The sequence below is a fragment of the Heloderma suspectum genome, chromosome 1, assembly GCF_057233095.1.
Source record: "Heloderma suspectum isolate Gila_16-S chromosome 1, 16-S_ref, whole genome shotgun sequence".
Classification (NCBI taxonomy): domain Eukaryota; kingdom Metazoa; phylum Chordata; class Lepidosauria; order Squamata; family Helodermatidae; genus Heloderma; species Heloderma suspectum.
Genome location: NC_139458.1, coordinates 439,110,039 through 439,130,254, shown reverse-complemented (window position 1 = coordinate 439,130,254; position 20,216 = coordinate 439,110,039). Strand labels below are relative to the sequence as shown.

Sequence of the window (20,216 nt, the reverse complement as noted above, 5' to 3'; positions counted from 1 at the left end):
ACAGGATCTCTATATGGAAGCTGTGTGAATGAGTTACGTCCTAAGGCAATGGACCGGAGCCTCATTTAAGGAACTGACTTTGATATGTGCCGTGTCATTGAGGGGCCTCTCTGTTTCTTCTGTGGCCATTGAGAGGGCCAGCCTCATTCAGCACAATGGGAGAAAACATCCCTTGACTGGGGTCATGGGCTGAGTTCTGGTGCTTATTTTCAATGATGTTTTAAAAGTTGGCCCCTCAGCATCCTGCTCCAAAACGGTGATGAAACTTCCAGAAAACAGGGAGGGAAAGGGTTGGGTCACTGAGGTCGGAGAAGCACACCTGCAAAGACCGGGCTACATGCCCCATGGGCTAGGCTAAGACAGCGAACCTAGAGCAATTGTGGAAACAGGTCAGTAATGGAGCCGCCATAACCGGGAAAAGTCAGACTATAAGCAGTCTCAGAAGAAGCGGTTTTTCAGCGATAAAAGGCGGGGCTGGCGCTGAATGGCCACGATGTCATGGAACCACAGACCCCTGGCCCCACGGCACAGCCAGGTTGGCGTAAGTCGCTGGTGGAAACATGGCCCCAGTCATTGGGACTTGCTCCTGGACAGCTGACATGCAGCTGGTGCAGTGAAGGAAAAGCCACGGGCTGCCCAGCATCTGGGGCGGAAGCTTGCATGTCATGCATCGTGCAGTGCCAGGGCTGTGCACGTTTTCCACCAGGACAACCCAGCCTCTACACAAAGGACACTCAGATTCCACATTCAGAATTATGCTAATTATACACATTTTTGACCTGATTTTTTTTTCTGCACAATCCACTTTTTCCAAAATCCAGGTTTTCAAATAGTTTGGAGGGTTGTTTTGTGTGTGCGCGCGCGCGCACGCAAGGGTGAGATATAGATATACAGCAGGAGTAGGGAACCTGGTGCCATCCAGATATTTTGGAATGCAGTTCCCATAATCCTCAGCCAGCATGGCCAGGGATTATGGGAGTTGTAGTGCAAAGCATCTGGAGGGCACTGGGTTGCCCCCCACTGATAGAGAGGGATAGAAGAGCTGTGGGGGAAGGGCCAGGGATAATACCACTGAGGAGGAGCAACCGCGTTTCTGTCACCAGGCCTCTGGAAGGCTCAGAACCGGGCTCTGCTTACATGGTCTGGCTGGTATCCTGTCCTGCTCCCAAGATTTTTCAGTGGAAAATTCTGCTTGTGTGTCACTTTGTTCTTTAGCTGAAAAGCTGGAATCCAAGGCAAGGAAGGTTCTCAACGCAACATACGATAAATTGTTTGATGTTTTGTCCCAGGGCATGATGCCAGACGGAATTATCTATCTCAGGTGAGTCTCCTACCTGATTTCTTCTCAAGTTTATCTTTAAACCTGGTCTTCATTTCCTTTTCTCGCCTACAGAAGCTTAAAGCTCTAGATGTGCCCTGGTAGAATTCTCCTGAGGGGGAGAGGTTCTGTATTGGTGCTTGGACCATCATTGCTCAGGACTGGAAGGTTTGCCAAGTCCTACTGGACTGAACCAGACTGTGGTGGCCAATATCAGGTGCCAGAAAGAGAGCTTGGGGAAAATCTGGACAGAGGCAGGCATGGGACAGCCGAACTTTAAGAAGGATGGATCTCATTTTATTAGCTTGAATGCTGATATGCTGAAGCAGAAGGTCAACATCTTCTAGTTGGTTGCTGAGTCTGGTTCTTCTTTCTTTGAATTCCCCAGAACTGGAGGTCTTGCTGCTGTATTTATACACAGAGAGATCTTGGTAGACCACAGATGAGAAGCCCAACATATGTCTGGGAACCTAAATTTCTCTATTAAAGATTGTTTTGATTTAGGAAAACTGTCCCAGAGGGCCAAGGCCTCTCCCACAAACACCTCTTGGTCTCATCATTGAGGCAAGAGTCAGATAATAGTTTTTCAGAGAGATGAATTTATTTATTTATTTATTTATTTATTTCATTTCTATACCGCCCAATAGCCGAAGCTCTCTGGGCGGTTCACAAAAATTAAAACCAAACAACACTAAAATATATAGAACATTAAAACCACAATATAACAATACAACCACAATAAAACCTAGCAGCAGTGCAAGGTGGCTGGACAGCAGGATTGGTACTTTTTGCTGTGCGTACTCCACCCATTTCCATTTCTAGATTCTAGTAAACAGGTTTGTAGGTTTTGGTATCATTGTAAAAGCCTGCAGATCCTGTTTGATCAGAAGCAACTGTGGGACAAAAATGCTATTTAAGAATAAGACATTAAGAATGATGTTATCTCTATCGTACCACCTTCCGTCCTCTTAAAAACTATTGTTTGTCTCCAGCCCTAGTTTCTCTGCACAGTGCAACTTGCCCTCACCTAATGCATGAGGCTTCTGAGAGGCCGAGACTGTTGTGAGAGCTGAAATCAGCAGATTGCCTACTACTAGACCCTGTTCTTGCTACCTGCCTCAACTCGCTCTCCTTCTTCCATAGGGAGCGTTTTACCACCTTGAAAAAAAAGACTTCCTTGGACCCCATTTGCATTGGTTTTCTGGGCCGTACGGGGGCTGGGAAGACCTCCCTGCTCAATGCCATCATAGGGAAGAAGCTGTTCATGCCAGTATCCGGGCTGGAAGCTTGCACTTCATGCATCGTGCAGGTGAAGAGAAGTAGGAGTGAGTTCTACGAGGCTGTAATTCACCTTCTCACAGAAGGGGTGAGTGCAATTTCCTTGGGGTAGAGGAACTGTTGTCTCATGTGATATTTATACCATGCTTACTCTTCTGAAAGGATGCCCAAAGCAGCTGACAATAAATACAAAACAACCAATACAAACACAGCAAAGTTGCAATCAATTAAGTCCTCATTGCATTACCAGAGCTCTCCTTATATTACACGAGATCTCAGTCTGCAGTAGAATCCTTGGAGAGACCCATGAGATGCAGCACTCCCCCCTTTGGGCTCTGCCCAACCTTGCAGCCCCTTTCCTGGACTGGGAATTGGGGCCATGGGGGTGAAAGGGTAAACTGGTGCCAAGGAACACAGACGGCCTGTGGTTCGCAACAGCCCGGCAGGGCATCCGCCGCCCAAACCCAGTCCCCGGACTGCACCACACCCTTGGGGCACAGGGCGAGTTTCTGATGACACAGGGCACCAGGCAATAGGGGCCCTGCCCAGGTAGGTCTTCCCCCTCAAGCTCCAGTGGGCTGAAGCCTTCTGCAACTGCTTGTTTCAAGAGTTTGCCTCGGAACAAAAGCAACACTCCTGATTACAAAGTGGAAGAATTGCCTCTGCCGCCCTCAGGCCCCTGTGCTTCGCCCACAGCCTGAGCGCTCACTGCATTTCTTAAAGGCAGCAATACCGCCGCCTGCAGGCCATTAAAGACATAGCCTTGCAATGCGCTTTGGCTAGAGGCAGGCACGGGCCCCATCTACATGGCACCGCTTCCACCCCCGACCCCGTCGGAGCTGTGCAGCGTTGTGGCCTCGAATTACCTTCCCCTGTGATACACTCGCGATTTACTGGGCCTTCCCTAACAGACTCGCCGTGCCCTCTTTTTTTGCCATTATACTTAAATGTGCAGCTGTGCAGTCCCGTGAGCGTGGGGGCGCAATACTTCATTGCCTGTTTTGTATTTTAGGGGTTCTGCTGTGTCTTTCTGTCCCTCGTTAGTTAAAAATTGGTTGTTCTGTGCTCCTTCGTTTCCACTCCATCTGCTTGGCAGTTCCCCCACCTGACGCTGTCGCGATGGTTCACACTCACAAGCGTGAGCGGTACGTGCCTACCCATCGCTCCAAAATGGTGGCTGGAGCGAAGTTGGTCCTCCCCCGAGACCCCTCACCCTGGCCCGTGGGCACTGAGTCTAAAAGCAGCCGTTGTGAAGATACGAAGCTGCAAAAATGTGCGGAAGTGTGATTAAATAACTGAAAACGCCTCTCTGTGCCTCTGTAACTGCACAGCTGCGAAGGGACGGGGAGTAAAGGGGTGTCACAGAGCAATGCAAGGACTATGCATGCCTACAACATGCCCACTGCAAACTGCAAAGCCAGTTTGGGGAAGGGAGAGATGGGCCGCAACCGTAGGGAAACCCTCAGCAACCCCCCACCCCGCCGCAGCAGAACGCCACCTTGGAAATCCACATTTTCTGGGAGAAGACAATGGATGGCTGTGAAGTGGCAACTGTGTCATGTATCCCGAGGAACCTCGACTCACAGCTGCCCCGGAGCAAAAGGCTCATGTAGATGGGGCCACAGTTGTAAGAGAGCCGAATAAGCACATGAAGCCCCCTTGGTGCGTCAGGCCGCTGGCCCATCTAGCCCAGTGCTGGCAGCCACTCGCCAGGGCCTCAGGCATGGGTCTGTCCATGCCCTAGGAGCAGAGTTCCATTTATCCTGAGATGTCCAGGACCACGTGCTTTACGGAGAGCATGGCTGTGTTGCCCCGGCGTGGGCGTTGAACTCTTAGGTTACAGGTGCCAAGATAGTGATAAATCAGACTCAAAGGTTTGCTTACAAGGAGACTTTATTGAGTAACTTACAGCACAGAGGCATACCCAAAGGTTGGATCAGACAGCTTCTCTGAACCCCAAGCCACTGGGTACAATGGGTCTTATACTCTACAAGTTAGCAATAAGCAGCGTTTCAGCAGCACGCGCCCCTCGCATTCATTCTCGGCGTAAGCTAGAAGTCTTTGGTTCTCAGGCACAGCCACCTGTAAACAGACTTTGCTTCCCAGGCACATCAAAGATAAACACTCTCCTCATTAGCAAGGAATGCACCAAGAAGGCTGTTACCGGCCTTTTGACTCATCTGCACATGCTCAGAGTCTTACTAGCATGGGAATTGCACCAATAATGAACTTAAGCAAGCATTATGGATCTCTAGGCCCATAATTTGGGAAGAGAAATCTTTCTTTCTCTCTCTCTCTGATCTGCCAGTCTTGCAGATCCTGTTTCAAACTTTCTACATAAAACTCTCTGTGCCATGCACCAACTTCAACCCTTCACTTGTCTTCTCTGCAAGTTAGGCTGTTTGCCTTCTGGCCGATCTACATTGCGCCCGCCATTGCAATGAATTCGGTGTCCTGTCGGGTTAAACGCTCTCGCATTAAAATGTGATTATTCACACTCACCCATTTTCCCTGTTGCAGTACGTCATCGAATGCACGAGCTCGGTTCACACTCAAGCGCTGTGCTGTTTTCCTGCGCGCGCTTGTCTGATCTCGGATGCTAAGCAGGGTCGGCCCTGGTCAGTAGTTGGATGGGCGACCGCCTGGGAATCAGGCTTCCTGCACTGAGCGGGGGGTTGTTCTATCCCCTCAAAACTTAATCTCATTTGAAGGGATAGAACAACCCCCTGCTCAGTGCAGGAAGCCTGATTCCCAGGCGGTCGCCCATCCAACTACTGACTGGGGCCGACCCCGCTTAGCATCCGAGATCAGACAAGCGCGCGCACATCCAGCCCTTTGCTTGTTGCTGAGAAAATGGGGGCTGCTGAGGAAGCTATGCGATCTGTAGCTGGAAGAAGACATGGGGCCATCGAGAGCTGTGACTGGACAGGAGGGAAATACAGACACCGCCGTATATGGACAGGCAGGGGAGGGGACTACGACCAGATACGGTAGCGAAGGCGGAAAATCAGAGCACATTAAGGGGAAATCCCGGGATAACAGGGTATTGAAAGCGGGAGCACGGAAGTGGGAAATTCCAGTTCCAATTCGAGGCGGGTGCTGCGTAGTGTGAAAGGCGGGCGGTGAAACCTCATTGGAAGCGAAAAAAGGCAGAAAGTGTAGATCCAGCCTGTGTCTCAACAGAAATTCACTTACTGAAACCTTTCTGCTTTACACTAGTCCCAATGACGCACATTTGGGATAGGCTCTTTTTCATCTTCTAGTCACATTTTCTCATTTTAAAGAACCCTTACATTATTGTGGCTACTTTTAATCAAATCTTGGCTATAACTTACAAGGCCTTACTACACTGCTGAAGCTTGGCCTTTACATTAAATTTACTCCCTTCCCCTCAAACTTTCTCGGCTTGGGTCCTCAGAGATTGCTGAGGGGAAGCGACTAAGCTAGGGAGCTCGTAACCACCTACTTGGCAATACAAATCTAAGCTATTTCAAACACATTAAAAACAACAAAACCATCTCTTTTGCAAGGAGGAAAGGAGAGATTGGCTATGCTCCCCCACCCTTCTGCAAAAGTACTTAAAATTACAGGACAGTTTTGAACTGCACAGCTCTCAACGACAACGAAACAACAACTGTGCTTTTAAACGCTTCTTAAAGAAGGAGTAAGCTTTTGGGGCTTTCTATCACTAGACAGGCTAGCCAGGGGTTCACAACATGACACACATACACCCTTTTTCTTCTCCCTTAACCTGGCACACAGCAGCAAAGTGCCCGACAGGGAGGCGGGGGTCACATCATACTTGCATTCTTCTACGCAGCCATCCATCTTGTTTGGGAGGCAGCAGCGGGGTGATTTGCAGGTCTTGAAGGTAAAGCGTCACAGTTTGTATTTGTAAATCCCAAGTTCAAAACAAGACACGATGAGATACAGGGCAGTCAAATCTTTCCCTTATCAGAGGCAACAAATGACTCAGGTCAGCTTTTTTCGCTGGGGTCTCAAACAGGAAAACAGTCTTAGTTTACAATTTTAACATCACTAACAGCGTCAGCCAGCTGGCTACACAGATCCCTGTGTCTTTGGAGACAGCTACTACGGTATCTTCTTTTCCTTCTCAATCAGGTTGGGTCTCTCAGCTTACACAGTTTGTTTGCAGCTTGCAGGAGCATGGCAGTAGCGTGGTTTTGGCTTGGCCAGGAACGTGCTGTCTGGTTTCTCGATCTCTTCAGTGCACACGCTCAGGCAGTCCAACACTGGACATTCAGATCAGTGAGATTCCCTTATTGCAGGGAATCCCACGGCAAAAGCTTAATGGTTACACTCTTCAGAAATCATATAGCTGATGGTCAGTAGCTACAGGCTCTATGCAATCCTAGTAGAGTTCACGGTTACCTTGACAGAGATCTTCAACATGGTCTTCTCCACTTCATTCTGCCTTGGGACCGTCCTCTGGTGCGCTTTCTGCTCTAAGGGGGGGGGGTCTATCCTGTGCCCTGGGGGCTGATTCTTCACCTTTATTCTGTTCCTCGGCCTCATCTCTCGGGTCTTCATTTTCATTTTCCACTTCTTAGGGATTTCATCCCAATCAGGCGAGATGATGAGGTTGCACTCTTCGGAATGCTGTGGGCAATTCTTCCGAGCCTGGCATATTAGTCTAACGGCTACTCCTTCGGCTTCACGCTTCCACACCTCGTTAGAGGTCAGGCTGTCCTGCAACATTTCTCTAATTAACAGCCCCAGATCTTGCTCTTTTCTCAGCTTGGGCTTGGGCTGTTCTGCTGTTTCCTCTTTCCATTCTCACTCCTTCTGCCCGACAGCTCCTAAAGCTGTCAGCAATAACCATGCTAGAGGTCCTGCATGCTGCTTCTCTTTAGCTGACCACTTTCCTAGCTGCAGAGATTCTAATGGAGTTTCCAGACCCACTGGGGTGCAGTCCTCTTCGACCTCTGGCCATGCAATCAGGCCGCTCGGGACTGCCAATTGCTTTGCGACTAGACCCCACAGACCCTCCTGTGGCCAGCCTGGGAGGCGGCTTAACACGCCGACCCCCTCGTTTTCCTTCCCTCTGAATCTGAACATAGCAGCATCTTTGGCAACCTGCTCGCTGTGCCAATCGTGTTTCCCCAGCCATGGGCGCTGAACTCTTAGGTTAGAAGTGCCAAGATAGTGATACGTCAGACTCAAAGGTTTGCTTACAAGGAGACTTTATTGAGCAACTTACAGCACACAGGCATGCCCAATGGTTGGATCAGACAGCTTCTCTGAACCCCGAGCCATTGGGTCACATGGGTTTTATACAATACATGTTATCAATAAGCAGCGTTTCAGCAGCACGCGCCCCTCGCATTCATTCTCAGCATAAGCTAGAAGTGTTTGGTTCTCAGGCACAGCCACCTGTAAACAGACTTTGCTTCCTAGGCACATCAGAGATAAACACCCTCCTCATTAGCAAGGAATGCACCGAGAAGGCTGTTATCGGCCTTTTGACTCATCTGCACATGCTCAGAGTCTTACTAGCATGGGAATTGCACCAATAATGAACTTAAGCAAGCATTATGGATCTCTCGGGCCCTCTAACACTACAAATGACTTGGCTACACTCCTGGGGCTAATACATTGGCTCTTACCCCCAGAGAGTCATTGGCTGGGTTTGTGGGTCATGGTAATAATGCACAGTTTTGCTCAGCCAGAAGAGCTCTCTCTCTTGGCCGTTTAACACATTAATCAGCCAGAGAAACAAGAAGCAGTTTTTTTTTCTCCTACTGATATTGTAATCTGAGCAGGAGAAGAATTCTGGGACTTGTGAAGCTCATCTCTCCTTCGAGGCAGGCTTTTATGAGCCCCTGAAGTTCTTTTCCGAGCTGGCATGGTAACCGTCTTCAGATACGATGGGCTGTCACGTGGAAAAGGGAGCCAGTGTGTTCTCTGCTACTCCAAAGGACTAGAACTTCTTAAAGGAGAAGGCAGAGGTGGGTTTTGCACCAAAACACAGAGCCACCCAGATAAAGATGGTGCTGGACGGCAGCATGTCACTTTGTGGCAGGCCAGCCTTCCAGTTAAGAAGCATCTTAGGAAATAAAATTAAAATCAGGAGGGGCAGAGAGCCTGGTGGGCGCCAAGCGAGGTGTCTGCGGGCACATGGGTGCTCATGGGCACCACGTTGGAGAACCCAGGACCAGATGACCTCCGAGGTCCCCTTCCAGCTCTATGTGTTGCAGAACCCAGAGTCAGAGAGACCACGGAGTGAAGGAAAAGGAGATTCTTTATTTAACGCGCGGGCTTAAGGCTGGAATCATTTCCAAAGAGCCAGAAGCCCCGATTTACATCAGCACATTGTTTTTATAGATATTGTGACACACAGGAAACGGCTCCTCCTCTCCCTCCCGCGTGGGGTTGCAGTCCTCAACATTTCTTCTCCTAGCACCATTGTTTATAATACAAGAACTGGGTTATAGGGTAGCCGTGATAAGCAGATAACAGAAGAGAACAGCAGAGAACAAGATATACAATTGTATGACCTTTGACAAGATAAGGAATTCCTGTGTCTCGTCAGCTTACAACAATATATTCAAGGGAGAAAGAGCTCAGCAAGAACATGAAGCATGAGACTGCATGAGGCTACTTAGTCGACCCCCGATATGGCTGCTACATTCCCCCCTTAATTGCATAATTTCATTACAATTATAGCATTTCATTACATAAGTAGACATTTTGGTTTGCGAAGCATAACATAGGACTCTTATAGCAACCTTCTTACTTAATATCTTGTTGAGCTATTAGAGTGTAGAGGGCGGCAGTTTTACCAGCCAAGACATAAAACAGATTGGTTAAACAGCGCATAAGACAAGGAATGCAAAGGCATAACAGTATCTCTATGAACAACACTGGTAGAATTAGGATGAACAATGCTTTTAAGCTAGCTAAGATCTGGAAGCCAAGTGGTTAACCAATTTAGCCAATTGTTTTCTTATTGTTATATCAGCCACTATATTATGCATGCAGATTATTGATTTGAACATCTACAGCATTATTATTATTAGTCAAATTAAATGATGGGGGAGAAAAAGATAAAAAACCTGTTTGCAGGTATATCTCTTGGCAATCAAAAATGTTTTACTCTAGTGATGTTAGCTAGGTGAAGCCAGTAATTATCAGCGAATCGCTGGGACAGACTTCCCTCTCTAGGGGCAGGCCCCCCTTTTTCGCACCTTATTAAGGAAACACAATGCAACACTACTAACACTACAACACGTATATTTGATCTTTTTTGGGATCTGACCGTATGCTGGGCAGCTATTCACCTGGCAAGCTGCAGTAGGGTCTAGTCCCCTTTTTCAATTCTCCAGTTGCAGGTCTGACCGTACGCAGGGGGGACAGTCTCCCGGTGTGTCCACAGTAAGGTCTAGCCTGAGTCTTCTTACTGCTTTTTCAGAATGATTTTTAAAGGATTTTCAGCTACAGTCCACTCCCCCCCCTCGCTCTCTTGACTCGTGTCCAGTGTATCCAGGGTTTAACTCCAGCTGCTTTCACAGTTGTGGGGGTGGAAAGTATAACAGTTTTTCAGTCCTCTCCATCTGGGAGTTAAAGGGTTATTTTTCCCTCTTTAACTCATACTTTAACTCTTGGTTGGAAAGGATGAACTTCTGTGATGGGAATGGCTTATTTTCTAAGACAAAGCGACGCTGGGCTTGAAGAACTTTGCCCAGTTGTTTAAGGCTAACGTTTGCTTGCTCTTGATGCCACTCCAGTGTCAATCATGAAGTCAATGTCACGGCTCCTCACAGTCAATGTCACGGCCCCTCTCAAGTTGTCTTCTCTTTCGCCTGTTCTGGCTCCTTTGGTTTTCTCTTTTGTGTATTTGATTCATTTTATTTGGGCATTCATGCCACCAATGTCTATCTTGTCCACAATGGGCACACTGTGCCTTTGCCTCTGCTGGGTCTTCTTCTATTTCTTCGTCCACGTCTTCTTGGGCCTCTGGGTCGAGGGGGGTATATTGGCGATAGGCATCTAAAAGATGCTCCAAGTACGCTCTGGGGCCTTGGTGGCACTTTGCAGCACTTTAGACACTTTGGTCATATTAACTGACTTCTTCATACCTGCCTTTACGGCTTTTAACAGCAGGGTTTGATACTGGGTGAGGCGCTCTAGCCCCGCTTGTGTTTTGGGATTCCAGCGTGGGGGGGGGGGAGTTTACTTACAAGGAGACTTTATTGGGTAACTTACAGCACACAGGCGTACCTAATGGTTGGATCAGACAGCTTCTCTGAACCATGAGCTATTGGGCTAAATGGGTTTTATACCATACATGTTACCCATGAGGCAGCACAATACTAGCAAGCATTTTCAGCATAGGCTAGAAGTGTTTGGTTTTCAGGCACAGCTTTCTGTAAACACCTTCGCTTCCCAAAGTGCTTGATAACACTTTTATTCATTAGTATGGGAAGACAAATTTTTTCTTTTTCTTTCTTTTTCTTTGCTGATCTGCCTGTATTGCAGATCATGTTTCAAACTTTTTACATAAAACTTTCTGCTCCATGCACCAGCCTTGTCTCTTTATTTGTCTTTTTCAAGTTAAACTCACTTACTTAAACCTTTCTGCCTTACACTAGTCCCAATGACACACATTTGGGATAGGCTCTTCTTCTCCTTCTAGTTACATTTTTTCATCTTAAAGAACTATTACATTATTGTGGCTACTTTACCCCAGGTAATAAGCTCCAGGCACAATCAGCTGCTTCTAATTCACCCTGGGGGCAACTATGGCCACGCTTCTTCTCTACAAATGTTTTTTCTCTTTGCCTCTTGCCTCCTCTTTCTTCTTTTTTTCCCCTTCTCTATCTGTCTGCTACTTTCTCTATTCCCTCTTTTCTACTTGCCTCTGTCTTTCTCGACACACACACACACTTTTCTTCTCTTCCCCTTCAACTTGGTACACGAAAGCAAAGTGCCGAAACTCAGGACGCTGGGGGGTGATGAGCATTGCCTTATACTTGCATTTTTCAGGCAGCCATTAATCTTCGGGGAGGCGGTGGGGTGATTTGCAGGACTTCAAAGGCAAGCTTCTCAGTTTGTTTGTATTTGTAAATCCCAAGCTTAAAACGATGAGGTACAGGACAGCTAAATTTTTGCTTTGGCACGGGCAACAAATAACTCAGGTCAGCTTTCTTCGCTGGGGTCTCAAACAGGAAAGCAGTCTTAATTTAAAAGTTGTAACATCACTGACAGCATCAGCCAGCCAGCTACACAAATCTCACTGTTTTTTAAGACAGTTACTCCAATATCTTCTTTTTTTCTCAATCAGGTTGGGTCTTCCAGCTTACACAGTTTATTGCAGCTTCCAGGAGCATGGTAGTAGCGTGATTTTGGCTTGGCCAGGAACATACTGTCTGGTTTCTCGGTTTCTTCAGCACACACACTTAGGCAGTCCAATACTGGACACTTAAATTAGTGAAATTTCTTCATTGCAGGGAATCCCACGGCAAAAGCTTAACGGTTACGCTGTTCAGAAATCATATAGCTGATGGTCTACAGGCTCTATGAAATTCTAGGACAGTTCAAAGCTAAACACGGCTACCTTGACAGAGATCTTCATCATGGTCTCTCTGCTTCATTCTGCTTTGAGACAGTCTTATGGCACACTTTTCACTCGAAGAGGGGTCTAGCCTGTGCCCTGTGGGCTGACTCTTCACCTTTATTCTCTATTTTGCGCTTTCATCTTCTGGGTCTTCATTTTCAGTTTCCATTTCTTAGGGATTTTATCTCAATTAGGCAAGGTGATGATGTTGCACAACTCAGAACGTTGTGGGCAATTTTCCTGCCCCCCCCCCCCCCCGCGCTAGGCTAACAGCTACTTCTTTGGCCTTACACTCTCATGCTCCTACGCTTTGTTAAAAGCCAGGCTGTCCTGCAACATTTCTCTAATTAACAGCCTCAGATCTTGTTCTTTTTTCTCTCTCAGCTCGACCTTGAGCTTTTTGCTGTTTTCTCTCTCTATTCTGAATCTTTTTTTAAAAAAAAACCTTTTTCCTTTTTTTTTTTTTTGGACATACATCTTAAGGGGATGCAAGTCTTGAGCAGTAGACGATGACTGATGAGCAGTAGACGAGCTCGCCTCCTCTTTTTTGTGAGAACACATCTTTTTAAGGGTCACTGCCGATTTTATTAAATCTTCTGCCCAACACTTCAATTCTTCAGTTTCTTTTATTAATGCTGATTGAGGTGTAAGAGGGGAACCTCCCGATCCCGTAGAGATGGAAGTCTTGGCAGACAATATCTGGGAGTTGAGGACCGTAGCTGAAATCGGCGAATTACTGCCGGTGGGGCTTGAAACTGATGGCGACAGTTTTAAGTCAAAGCGAGGGGCAATGCCTCTGCAGGGGGGATGGCGGGGGCTCAGGAGCCACCGGATCTGGATCTCGACGGGGTGGTCTTACAGTAACATGGGCCCGTGGTGGAAGTGGGGCATAAGCAGTTGGAAACGCCGTTAGCTCTGCCAGATCTTCACACGGGGCTTCTAACACTGGTTGTAATTTTTTTGGCCAATTTTTCTTTTCTGAGCACCAAAACTTTTGCCTGGGATTCTAGGCATTTCTTTAGCCATGGAGGAGAAGCGCGGACTATGGAATCCCACGAGTTTATGTAGGGAAATTGGTCGGGGTGCCCAGGTCTCCCAACCACAATGGCATATACATGGCTGATTTTGCTGGGCTCCAAAGAGCCTTTAGTAGGCCATCCTACACCAAAAGACGGCCACTCTATTTCACACAAAGTCTGCAACCGTTGAGGATTCATGGGGGGTCCCCCTAATCTCTACTAAAACCTTTCTTAAAAATTGCTAGCATACATCCCAAGGGGGTGCAAGGTTTGCTTCCCCCACCACCCATAGCCTCCCTCCTAAATTGAAGACAGACACAATTAGGGAATGGGGATTGGTCAGTGAGTAAGGGGTCTCACTGGCCGACACAAGAGGATTTTACACACCACGCACTTTGCTACTGGCTTGGGCACCCGGACGGTCAACGGTATGCGTCAGAAACTGCAGTAGCCACTCACACAATCATCAATCTCTCCACTGCATCCATATGTCCCTGCCACCCACTTTTCCCACTTTTTACCAGAGCGGAAAGCGGCTTCCCCAGCTTCCTCAGCTTTCTACTGAGTACTGGCGTGCTGGGTACTGGCGCCCGCTTGGGGGTGTGATCAGGCCCCCCTTCTACCTGCAAGGAGTAGGTTCTTTTTGTATACGTATACCACCAACAATGACCTTCTTCATAAGGCGGGGCCCTCTTTTTTTCTGCCCAGTGGCCTTTCTCCCTAAAGGCGGGGCCCTCTTTTTCCCATATACTTGCCTTTCTCCTGAAGGCTTCTAATGTGGGTTTCAACTCAATTGCAGCTGCGATACAGGCAGGGCTCAAGTTCCTTCCTCCACTTCCCAAGGTTCTCTTGCTGCTCGCTGCTGTTTGGGCGATCCCGGTGCAGGGTTTCTCCCATTCACTCGACAAAAAGGTCAGTGGCGCCAAGAAAGGGAGGCATGCGCCGAGCTCTCCTTCCCGGTGCGGCGCTCAAGAGCAGGCAACTGCCACCTCTCTGTCTCAGAGCCTGCCACATCCGAGTCACGGCACCATTTATGTTGCGGAACCCAGAGTCAGAGAGACCACGGAGTGAAGGAAAAAGAGATTATTTAACGCGCGGGCTTAAGGCTGGAATCATTTCCAAGGAGCCAGAAGCCCTGATTTACATCAGCACATTGTTTTTATAGATATTGTGACACATAGGAAACGGCTCCTCCTCTCCCTCCCATGTGGGGTTGCAGTCCTCAACATTTCTTCTCCTAGCACCATTGTTTATAATACAAGAACTGGGTTATAGGGTAGCCGTGATAAGCAGAGAACAGAAGAGAACAGCAGAGAACAAGATATACAATTGTATGACCTTTGACAAGATAAGGAATTCCTGTGTCTCGTCAGCTTACAACAATATATTCAAGGGAGAAAGAGCTCAGCAAGAACATGAATCATGAGACTGCACGAGGCTACTTAGTCTGACACCCGATATGGCTGCTATATATGAACCAGGTAATGTGTAGTTCATGAAGATGTGTGATTTAGCATTGCGTCCAGCATTCTCCACACTGCTGCGCTTCTGTTGCGCTTGCAGGGGTGTGTGTGTGCATGTGCACAAGTATAAATGCTGGATGTGATAATGCCATATCTCACACCTTTGATCCCACATCTTCCCACATAACAGGGAAGACACAGGGGGAGATGTGGATTGAGGGGCAGTTATGTGACTCTTGTGAAATGCAGTTGGGCTGTAAGGGTGGAAATGGAGAATCTCCTGTAAGAAAGGCTGAGAACCCCCTGGATCGGAGTTCCTGTAGGGTGGCAGTTCAGTGAGTTTTGGTGGGAGAGAAATGGGGTCCTACTCTGCCTCTTCCCAATGATGTTGGCTTCTTTGTTTGTCCCCACTACAACCCTGCATCGCCCTGACTTTTCCCATTTCATGAGGGTCTTGGGTGTGCAGAGCTGCCAGATGACTCATAGTGATGCAGTATCTCACACAGGACGCCACTGTTTATTCCTTGCCAAATCTTTCTGCTGTCTCCTTTGTCTTGGTTGTAGTTCTGGATGGTGAAGAAACAGCCCAAGTTACCGTCTTTTGATAAGTTAAAAAAAAATCCAGTCCACAACGTGTTTCCCTTTCAGTAAGCCATTAAACCTAACAGGCTTTATGTGGTTCTTCACTGACAGGAATGGAGGGGAGAGCTGAAGAACCTGGTGGAAGTCTTGAGCAAGAATGGGGATGGCAACAAAGACATCTCTGATGAGAGTGTGAGCGATGCCATTGAAAAGCTCCGTGCACTTTACGGGCATGGAGCCGAAGAGAAAAGTTACGAAGAATTGTTGAAGGCGAAAATGCAGGTGACTGTCCCTGCCAAGAGAATGATTTCAGTTAAGGAAAAGGAGGTGAGTAGAGTTTTATGTCTGCTTTTGCTTTGGCATTCTGGGGCACACAGTTTGGAAATGTGTGTGACAATGCACAGAGCTACTTGATGTGATATACTCAGAGCTCCGGTAGCTCCCATGCGCCGTACTTTGTCACACCTGCAGCATGGATTTTCTTGGTCTGCAGCAGGTGGAGCCAGCAGGAACGGGTTAACTCCTCTCCTCCAGGAGAAGGCAGGGCGAAAAGACTGATGCATTTCCCACTGTGAGAGGAGACCCCCCTCCGTCTTCTGCTCTGCCTTGTGGGGGATGGCAGGGCTCCCAGCTTGCTCCTCAGCCACTGCTGTGCAGCTTCAAAGAGAGAGGGAGGGAAAGCTGCTCTCCCCGCATTCCATCCTCAATTAATCAGCGGGAGGAGGACCAGCATGTTGCAACTGCCCCTCTGTCCCTTGGGGCCACCTGGGCTTCCCTGGACAGAGGTGAGGAGGCTCTGGGCAGCCGCTCCCTTGAGCCTCCCCACCGGTCAGCTGCATTGGTGGGAACCTTGTCTCCTCCACAGCCCTAAGGGGGAGGTAGGCTGACGGGGACTCTGTCCCTTGCCACCGCTGCCTGCTCAGAGCAAGGAAGCCGTTGCAACTCACCAATGGAGTCAGGCATGGTGCTACGTGAGGGGGTGGGGAGCCCACATGCAGTAGCTCTGTTTCACTGAGGCCAACTCTGGTGGCCATTTGGGAAGTGGGTCTACCAGAGCAGAGCGCTCTTTCTCCTCCTCTACTGTCCTCCCAGTGGTAGTAGTGGGAGACTCCTCGCTGCATAGGATCGAGACCCAAGTATGTCGCGAAGACCCGTGGACTCGCTAGGTATTTTGTCTCCCGGGAGGACGGATTAGAGATGTGACTGAAAGGTTGCCTGCACTCATAAAGCCCACTGACTGGTATCCCTTTCTTCTCATCCATGTGGGAACAAATGATACCGCCAAGCGGAGCTACGAAGAAATCACGTCAGACTTTGAAGCTCTGGGAAGGAAACTCAAGAACTTTGGGGCCCAGATCATTTTCTCATCCATCCTTCCAGTAGTTAGAAGAGGGATAGAAGGGAAACGAAAAATACTCCGGGTGAATGACTGGCTACGAAGGCGGTGCCGACGAGAGAGATTTGGATTCTGGGACCACGGGCTATACTTCCTGGAAGACGGGCTGTTGGCTAGGGACGGGTTGCACCTCACAAAGGCTGGGAAGAATGTGTTTGGCCACAGCATGAAGAACTTCATCAGGAGGGCTTTAAACTGAATCCTGCGGGGAAGGGAGATGTAAAGTTGGGGGTAACAATGGACGAAGGCTCATGCACTGCCGCGGAGAGAACAGCTCTAATAGCGCTCAATAATAGTCTTCGGACACATGTAGGAAGAAAGCCAGACTATGAAGCACATAGTCTTTGATGTCTATATACTAATGCCCAGAGTATGTGAAACAAACAGAACGAAGTTGAACTCTTAATACAAGAGGGAAATTATGATATGATAGGTATAACTGAGACTTGGTAAGATGACTCTCATGACTGGAATACAGCAATTGAAGGATATAACTTGTTCAAAAAGAACAGAAGGAACAGAAAGGGAGGTGGGGTTGCACTGTATGTGGAAAATACATATCTCTGCACAGAAATACAGGAGAATGAGCTTGGTAGCCCCATCAAGAGCATCTGGATCAAAATAAATGGAGCAAAGAATAAAAGGAACCTGGTGGTCGGAGTCTACTACTGGCCACCCAATCAAGGAGAAGACGAAGATGAAACTTTTGAAAAGCAAATAGCCGATGTTTTAAGGAAGCATGATGTAGTAGTAATGGGGGACTTCAATTTCCCCGATATTTGTTGGGAGACAAATTCTGCAAAACATGGCCCCTCCAGGAAATTCCTAATGTGTGGCAGATAACTTCCTCCTACAGAAAGTAGAGGAAGGAATTAGAGGATCGGCTCTCCTTGACTTGATCCTAACCAACAGAGATGACTTAGTGGATCAAGTAGCAGTTACAGGAACTCTGGGGGAAAGCGACCATGTTGTACTTGAGTTCTTGGTTCTAAGGGAAGCAAAAGCTGAGTGTAGTCAAACGCGTACCCTGGATTTTAGGAAAGCTGACTTTAATAAACTCAGAAAAATGATCAGCAAGGTCCCATGGCAAGCGACTCTAATGAGAAAAGGAGTCCAAGGTGGGTGGGAGCTTTTAAAAAAGGAAATTCTCCAGGCACAATCACAAACAATTCCAACAAGAAGAAAAGGTGGAAGACAACAGAAGAAGCCAATGTGGCTTCACAACAAGCTTAGAGATGACCTGAAAACAAAAAACGACACACATAGGAAGTGGAAAGAAGGCCAAGCAACAAAGGAAGAGTACAGGCAGGTAGCACAGAATTGCAGGGATGGCGTCAGGAAGGCTACAGCTGAGAACGAGCTGAGGTTAGCGAGGGATGGTAAAAACAACAAAAAGGCTTCCTTCAGCTACGTCCATAGTAAAAGGCAGAGGAAAGAAATGGTGGTTCAGCTATTAAATAAGGATGGCAAAATGATAACAGATAACAAAGAAAAGGCAGAGGTGCTCAATTCCTACTTTGGCTCAGTCTTCTCCCAAAAGAGGGTCTATGACCCCCCTGGCAAAGGCGAAGTACAGGCTGAAGGGGCAGGATTGCAACTTGAGATCGATAGGCATATGGTCAAGGAACACCTCATTACTTTGAATGAGTTCAGATCTCCAGGGCCAGATGAACTGCATCCTAGAGTAATAAAGGAACGGGCAGAAGAACTCTCAGAACCACTGTCTATTCTCTTTGAGAAATCATGGAGGACGGGTGAAGTGCCAGATGACTGGAGGAGGGCTAATGTTGTCCCTATCTTCAAAAAGGGTAAAAAGGAGGAACCTGGGAACTACAGATCAGTCAGTCTGAGATCAATCCCTTTGGAAATTCTGGAGCAGATGATAAAGCAATCCATCTGTAAGCACCTTGAAAACAATGCAGTGATTACTCAAAGCCAACATGGATTTGTCAAGAAGCCAGTATAGTATAATGGTGAGAGTGATGGACTGGGAGCCGGGAGATCTGGGTTCTAGTCCCCGCTTGGCCATGGAAGCTCATTGGGTGACTCTGGGCCAGTCACAGACTCTCAGCCCAACCTACCTCACAGGGTTGTTGTGGTGACGATAAAATGGAGAGGAGGATAATGTAAGCCGCCTTGGGTTCCTTGCAAGAGGAAAAAAGGCAGGATATAAATGCAATAAATAATAAATAAGAACAAATCCTGCCAGACGAATCTGATCTCATTTTTTGATCAAGTAACCTCGCTTGCGGACCGTGGGAATGCTGTAGACATCATATACCTTGACTTCAGCAAAGCTTTCGGCAAAGTGCCCCATGATATCCTGATGAGCAGACTAGCTCAAAGTGGGCTGGATGAAACAACGATCCGGTAGATCCACAGTTGGCTACAGAATCGGAATCAAAGAGCACTTATCAATGGGACCTTCTCCAACTGGGGAGAGGTAACAAGTGGGGTACTGCAGGGCTCAGTCCTGGGCCCAGTGCTCTTCAACATTTTTATTAATGACTTGGAGGAGGAGGTGCTCTTTCCTTCTTTCCCTCGGTGCTTGTTCTATGAATTTGGGTTGCTGTTTTTATCCTTTTTCTCTGTGGATGTAATAATCAGAATAAAACAAAACAAGTCTTCTTCTGCCAAGATTACTCATGGGTGTTGGAAAATGGATTTTTAGGTGTCATACATTAAGGGAAGAAAGAAGACAATGGGACTCTTTTTTTTCCCTGATGTGAGGAAAGGATGGGAGTTGATGGGTGCCTGGCTTTCACAGGTCCAGGTGAGCAAGATAGCCAGGGGGATTTTGGTGATGGTCTTAAGCAAAGGTGACAAAAGAGTCATATAGGCATGCTTGCTTACACAATATTAGGTTTCTTACAGCTTTAAAAGGCATTTAATCCTTTATTTTTCTTTCTATTTGGCTTAAACAGGAAGGTTAGAATAAAATATTTTCATGGTGGGGGCTTCTGTAGTTGTTGTCCTGAGGCAAGACTTGAAATTTGCAAGTGTTAACTGAGGAATTAAGGCAATTGGAGCACAGTGGCTGGCCAGAAAGTTTATGCAAGAAGTCTGCACCTGTTCTTGGGTTGTGCAAGGCCTTAACATCCTTGTTGTTCAGTCATTCAGTCGTGTCCGACTCTTCGTGACCCCATGAACCATAGTGTACAATACATTAAAAGTAGAAACACAAACATTAAAACAAAGAATAAAAACAGCACAGAATTAAACCAAATAAAACCAGTTGTTGTTGTTCAGTCGTGTCTGACTCTTCGTGACCCCATGGACCACAGCACGCCAGGCCTTCCTGTCCTGCGCTCTCTCCCGGAGCGCGCTCAAGTCCATATTCATTGCATCGGTGATGCTATCTAGCCATCTCATCCTCTGCCGTCCCCTTCTCCTTTTGCCTTCAATCTTTCTCAGCATCAGGGTCTTTTCCAGGGAGTTTTCTCTTCGCATTAGGTGGCCATAATATTTGAGCTTCAGCTTCAGTATCTGTCCTTCCAATGAGCAGCCAGGGTTGATTTCCTTTAGGATGGACTGATTTGACCTCCTTGCAGTCCAGGGGACTCGTAAGAGTCTTCTCCAGCAC

At 47.6% G+C, this 20,216-nt stretch overlaps 1 protein-coding gene across 3 annotated transcripts in view; it reads left to right on the top strand.

Moving 5' to 3' along the window:
• LOC146360388 (nuclear GTPase SLIP-GC-like) overlaps positions 1 to 20,216 on the top strand; it is an 83,705-nt gene that overhangs the window by 11,588 nt on the left and 51,901 nt on the right. For all 3 annotated transcript variants that reach the window (XM_084830684.1, XM_084830776.1, XM_084830862.1), the window contains 3 exons: positions 1,216 to 1,321; positions 2,462 to 2,684; positions 15,349 to 15,564. In XM_084830684.1, coding sequence (XP_084686810.1) covers positions 1,216 to 1,321; positions 2,462 to 2,684; positions 15,349 to 15,564 — 545 coding nt within the window. The remainder of the gene's footprint in view (positions 1 to 1,215; positions 1,322 to 2,461; positions 2,685 to 15,348; positions 15,565 to 20,216) is intronic.